Raw genomic sequence first — 6573 nt, forward strand, 5'->3', positions numbered from 1 at the left:
TAAAATTATTCCAGGGTGGTCTGGTGGTATATAAGTTATCTAGCGTTATATACTGTAACTATTCCAGGGTGGTCTGGTGATATAAGGTATCTAGAATTATATACTAAAATTATTCCAGGGTGGTCTGGTGGTATATAAGTTATCTAGCGTTATATACTGTAACTATTCCAGGGTGGTTCAGTGATGTATGAGGTATCTAGTGTTATGTATTATATGTGGTATATACTGTTATATGATATACTTTTTCCAGGGTGACCCAGTGGCATATACTATAAAGATTCCAGAGTGGTCTAGTGTTATATGAAGTGTCGATTGTTATATACTTCAATTCCAGGGTGGGCCAGTGGTATGTGAAGTGTACAGAGTGCTATAGTATAATTATTCCAGGGTGGGCTAGTGGTGTCTTTTTTTAGTGATTCATGTAAACACTCCCGTATGCACCTAACAGACCACTCTATATGAAGGAATATTTGTGAATATAGCAGGAGACAATCAGTTTTTTTTCCTATGGCTTTAGGCAAAATGCCGGTGCTTAGGTACATACCATATCTTATACAGTGCAGTGCATAGTCCCTGGTAATGCATGGTCATGTCCCTGGTGATCTAGTGGTATATGCCATGTTTTGTCATCAGCATATATCATTCCCAGTGCTACATAACAACAGAACACACCCGTCTGCCGCCTGCTCTATACTGTATCAAGACATAAATATACCGCCTTAGCCCTGGTCACCCAGAGGTACATGAAAGGTGGTAAAGTGGTATATAATACTCCCATTCACAATGAATAGTTTTAGATACTGTATAGCAGAGCTCAGTGTGGCATTATAGGATGGCCCTGGTTTATTGTTATGATACACATACCACGCAGTAATAAATGACAAATTCAACTCTGCTGCTCCTGGAAAGCAAGCAACCGGCAGAGGAGCAGCCGTGTGTATATAGCAGTGTCTGCCGTACACTGACCTTCCATCAAAGTGTGGTGAATGCTCCAATATATATTTAGACAGTTCTTCTCCTTCTTCATCCCTCGCTTGCATTTGCAGCCGTGCAGTTGGCTGGAGTGAAGGGCGTCCACGGTACGCTTGCACTGGCTCTTGGCATTGGGCGCTAGCTTGTTGGCACCATTGCCAGCTATGCACTGGCGCAATGTTCGTAAATTGAAGCTGCAGCTGGGGTTATTTTTGCACGATTCTCCGGCTTGTAGGCAGTCTCTGCTGGATGATGTGGCACCGGACATCCTTTCTGTGGGGGAATCGAAACAGAATATATTAGATAGACAATGAAAATGCCATGGTATCGCTGGGCACATTTCTGCTCATAAAACAGCTGATGCCACTACCCACCATAGAAAGGGTCAATGCCCAGATTCACAGGTACAGGGATTGCTCATTTGGACACCTTGTAGGGGTGCACTGAAAAATATTCTGCGTTCTTCACACCAGCACCTGGATCTGAATACTTTTGCAATTATGTGTAATAAAAATTTTTGCATAGCCACCGAGCTATTCAAAAAATTGCATCTGTATAGCTCCGCCTTCTGTTTGTTTTTTCCTTATTTCTCTGTCCACCTGACTAAGGTGGTTGCACATGCTCAGTTTCATTTATCCACTGTCGCCAGTTGTATCCAGTTAGAAGCTGTGACAGTTACAGCAGGAAGGGCATGTTCCTGACAATGGATATGCCTCCTGAGAAAGGACATGCCCTTCCAGCTGCCGCAGAAAGAAGAGGCCTCTGAAAAAGAACACACCCTCTAAGCTGTCCTAAAGACAGCTGCAGCAGAAAGGATATGCCCCCTAGAAAGAGACAAGAAGAGAGCTGACAAAAAGAGGAAGGATATGCCCCCTAGGAATGATATGCCCCCCTAGACATGTTCCTTTAGGTGTGATAGGGAGAGAGCTGCAGCAGAAAGAAAACACCCCCTAGGAAGAGACATGTTCCGTGAGCTGTGATAGTGAGAGAGCTGCAGCAGAAAGAACACCCCCCCCAGGAAGAGACATGTTCCCTGAGCTGTGATAGTGAGAGAGCTGCAGCAGAAAGAACACCCCCTAGGAAGAGACATGTTCCCTGAGCTGTGATAGTGAGAGAGCTGCAGCAGAAAGAACACCCCCCCCCCCCCAGGAAGAGACATGTTCCCTGAGCTGTAATAGGGAGAGAGCTGCAGCAGAAAGAAATCACCCCCTAGGAAGAGACATGGTCCCTGAGCTGTGATAGGGAGAGAGCTGCTGCAGAAAGATACCCCCCCCCCCCTAGGAAGAGACATGTTCCCTGAGCTGTGATAGGGAGAGAGCTGCAGCAGAAAGAACACCCCCCTAGGAAGAGACATGTTCCCTGAGCTGTTATAGGGAGACAGCTTCAGCAGAAAGAACAGACCCCCCTAGGAAGAGACATGTTCCCTGAGCTGTGATAGGGAGAGAGCTGCAGCAAGAAGAACGCACCCCCTAGGAAGAGACATGTTCCCTGAGCTGTGATAGGGAGAGAGCAGCAGCAGAAAGAACACACTCCCTAGGAAGAGACATGTTCCCTGAGCTGTGATAGGGAGAGAGCTGCAGCAGAAGGAAAACACCCCCTAGGAAGAGACATGTTCCCTGAGCTGTGATAGGGAGAGAGTTGCAGCAGAAAGAACACCCCCCTAGGAAGAGACATGTTTCCTGAGCTGTGATAGGGAGAGAGCTGCAGCAGAAAGAACACCCCCCCCCCCCAGGAAGAGACATGTTCCCTGAGCTGTGATAGGGAGGGAGCTGCAGCAGAAAGAACACCCCCTAGGAAGAGACATGTTCCCTGAGCTGTGATAGGGAGAGAGCTGCAGCAGAAAGAACACCCCCCCCCCCAGGAAGAGACATGTTCTCTGAGCTGTGATAGGGAGAGAGCTGCAGCAGAAAGAACCCCCCCCCCCCAGGAAGAGACATGTTTCCTGAGCTGTGATAAGGAGAGAGCTGCAGCAGAAAGAACACCCCCCCAGGAAGAGACATGTTCCCTGAGCTGTGATAGGGAGAGAGCTGCAGCAGAAAGAACACCCCCCTAGGAAGAGACATGTTCCCTGAGCTGTGATAAGAAGAGAGCTGCAGCAGAAAGAACACACCCTCTAGGAAGAGACATGTTTCCTGAGCTGTGAAAGGGAGAGAGCTGCAGCAGAAATAACCCCCCCCCCCCCCCCCCCCCGCTTGGGAAGAGACATGTTCCCTGAGCTGTGATAGGGAGAGAGCTGCAGCAGAAAGAAAACACCCCCTAGGAAGAGACATGGTCCCTGAGCTGTGATAGGGAGAGAGCTGCAGCAGAAAGAAAAACACCCCCTAGGAAGGGACATGTTCCCTGAGCTGTGATAGGGAGAGAGCTGCAGCAGAAAGAAAACATCCCCTAGGAAGAAGACATGTTCCCTGAGCTGTGATAGGGAGAGAGCTGCAGCAGAAAGAACACCTCCCCCTAGGAAGAGACATGTTCCCTGAGCTGTTATAGGGAGACAGCTTCAGCAGAAAGAACAGACCCCCCTAGGAAGAGACATGTTCCCTGAGCTGTGATAGGGAGAGAGCAGCAGCAGAAAGAACACACTCCCTAGGAAGAGGACATGTTCCCTGAGCTGTGATAGGGAGAGAGCTGCAGCAGAAGGAAAACACCCCCTAGGAAGAGACATGTTCCCTGAGCTGTGATAGGGAGAGAGTTGCAGCAGAAAGAACACCCCCCTAGGAAGAGACATGTTTCCTGAGCTGTGTAGGGAGAGAGCTGCAGCAGAAAGAACACCCCCCCCTAGGAAGAGACATGTTCCCTGAGCTGTGATAAGGAGAGAGCTGCAGCAGAAAGAACACCCCCTAGGAAGAGACATGTTCCCTGAGCTGTGATAGGAAGAGAGCTGCAGCAAAAAGAACACCCTCCCCCCCCCAGGAAGAGACATGTTCGCTGAGCTGTGATAGGGAGAGAGCTGCAGCAGAAAGAACCCCCCCCCCCCAGGAAGAGACATGTTTCCTGAGCTGTGATAAGGAGAGAGCTGCAGCAGAAAGAACACCCCCTAGGAAGAGACATGTTCCCTGAGCTGTGATAGGGAGAGAGCTGCAGCAGAAAGAACACCCCCCAAGGAAGAGACATGTTCCCTGAGCTGTGATAAGGAGAGAGCTGCAGCAGAAAGAACACACCCTCTAGGAAGAGACATGTTTCCTGAGCTGTGATAAGGAGAGAGCTGCAGCAGAAAGAACACCCCCCCAGGAAGAGACATGTTCCCTGAGCTGTGATAGGGAGAGAGCTGCAGCAAGAAGAACACACCCCCTAGGAAGAGACATGTTCCCTGAGCTGTGATAGGGAGAGAGCAGCAGCAGAAAGAACACACTCCCTAGGAAGAGACATGTTCCCTGAGCTGTGATAGGGAGAGAGCTGCAGCAGAAGGAAAACACCCCCTAGGAAGAGACATGTTCCCTGAGCTGTGATAGGGAGAGAGTTGCAGCAGAAAGAATACCCCCCCTAGGAAGAGACATGTTTCCTGAGCTGTGATAGGGAGAGAGCTGCAGCAGAAAGAACACCCCCCCCTAGGAAGAGACATGTTCCCTGAGCTGTGATAGGGAGAGAGCTGCAGCAGAAAGAACACCCCCTAGGAAGAGACATGTTCCCTGAGCTGTGATAGGGAGAGAGCTGCAGCAGAAAGAACACCCCCCCCCCCAGGAAGAGACATGTTCTCTGAGCTGTGATAGGGAGAGAGCTGCAGCAGAAAGAACACCCCCCTAGGAAGAGACATGTTCCCTGAGCTGTGATAGGGAGAGAGTTGCAGCAGAAAAGAACACCCCCCTAGGAAGAGACATGTTCCCTGAGCTGTGATAAGGAGAGAGCTGCAGCAGAAAGAACACACCCTCTAGGAAGAGACATGTTTCCTGAGCTGTGATAAGGAGAGAGCTGCAGCAGAAAGAACCACCCCCCCCAGGAAGAGACATGTTCCCTGAGCTGTGATAGGAGAGAGCTGCAGCAGAAAGAACACCCCTAGGAAGAGACATGTTTCCCTGAGCTGTGATAGTGAGAGAGCTGCAGCAAAAGAACACCCCCCCCCCAGGAAGAGACATGTTCCCTGAGCTGTGATAGGGAGAGAGCTGCAGCAGAAAGAACCCTCCCCCTTCCCTAGGAAGAGACATGTTTCCTGAGGCTGTGATAGGGAGAGAGCTGCAGAAGAAGAAAACACCCCCTAGGAAGAGACATGTTGCCCTGAGCTGTGATAGGGAGAGAGTTGCAGCAGAAAGAAAACACCCCCTAGGAAGAGACATGTTCCCTGAGCTGTGATAGGGAGAGAGCTGCAGCAGAAAGAACACCCCCCCAGGAAGAGACATGTTCCCTCAGCTGTGATAGGGAGAGAGCTGCAACAGAAAGAACACCCCCCCTAGGAAGAGACGTGTTTCCTGAGCTGTGATAGGGAGAGAGCTGCAGCAGAAAGGACAAACCTATGTAAAAGGAAACGGCCCCTGAGCTGCCAGCCTGAACAGAGTTCAGCAGATTAATTGGACAATGCATGGGGAGGTCTCTGGATTCATGTGCGTTACAGGGCTGGTTGTAGCAATTCTCATGAACTAGATGATGTCTGTTTCCCATTACTTACATGAATCATGGGATAACACCTTTAATGGGGTTTACCGAGCACCAGGAAACCCGCATATAAGGAGAATGTGGGTAAAAAGCTAACATTCTTTTTGGCTGCCAGCATAGGGAGCTCATGGCACATAAATTATTAGGTGAAATAGCTTGCGTGGATAGAGTGATGCTCCCTCTAGTGGTAGCTGCCAGCAGAAAGAATTGTACCATGCTTTAGTAGTCTGAAGCAAGAGATTTGGAGCTCTTCAACCAAAAAAACAAAAAAACACCATAAAGATTTTGGACTTTGGATTTCGATGAAATTATGTTATTGAAATTATAGGCATTATTTCTGCATAATCTGCAAAACCTCTTCATCATGTAACCAGTAAACCACCCCAGACTATCATCTATAATACACTGCAAATTATGGAGCCAGCACAGGTCTGGTTAAACTTAAAAGAGCATAAAGGATGATGAACTGACGCGTTCTGAGCATTGGATGATTGCTTGACAGACGTGTCTTCAGACCTGTGCAGCGCTGGATCCTTCTTCTGCATATCGGTAAGTTATCATGGTCACGCACATGGTCCCCTGTGGGAATATATTAAGGATAAGTCCCTGTGGTCAGCGGCTTTGCACGCCCCATGTGCACATGTCTTATACCATGGGATATAGAAGGGGATTAAGAAAAATGCCCCTCTGACAGCCCCTGGCATATGGCAGTACCATTCTGTGGTCTGCCACTATTATAATGCTATACATACTGGAAACAAATATATAAATGAAAGAAAAATAAATACATAAATATATAACATATAAACTGCTTGGTATTTTATGCATTTGATGTAAGTAATCACAAAAGTACATACAACTGTAAAGAAAACACCAAATTAACTAAACGAAGCCTTTCCTCTAATCTCTGGTGATTTTCCTACGGTGAATGTAAATGGAGGGCATGAATTATGCATGTGTCTGATATGGATGCTGGCAATAAGACGGCGTCGGAGGCAGATCCTAATTCTTGGATCGCAC

General features: G+C 48.3%; 1 protein-coding gene across 1 annotated transcript in view; it reads right to left on the minus strand.

The window, feature by feature from the left end:
- Positions 1 to 1240, minus strand: part of LOC122929571 (GDNF family receptor alpha-4-like) — a 64202-nt gene extending 62962 nt beyond the window's left edge. Inside the window, exon 1 of the mRNA XM_044283194.1 lies at positions 967 to 1240. Within this exon, the coding sequence (XP_044139129.1) occupies positions 967 to 1240 (274 nt within the window). The remainder of the gene's footprint in view (positions 1 to 966) is intronic.
- Positions 1241 to 6573: the final 5333 nt, after the last annotated feature.

The sequence above is a fragment of the Bufo gargarizans genome, chromosome 2 (assembly GCF_014858855.1).
Source record: "Bufo gargarizans isolate SCDJY-AF-19 chromosome 2, ASM1485885v1, whole genome shotgun sequence".
Lineage (NCBI taxonomy): Eukaryota > Metazoa > Chordata > Amphibia > Anura > Bufonidae > Bufo > Bufo gargarizans.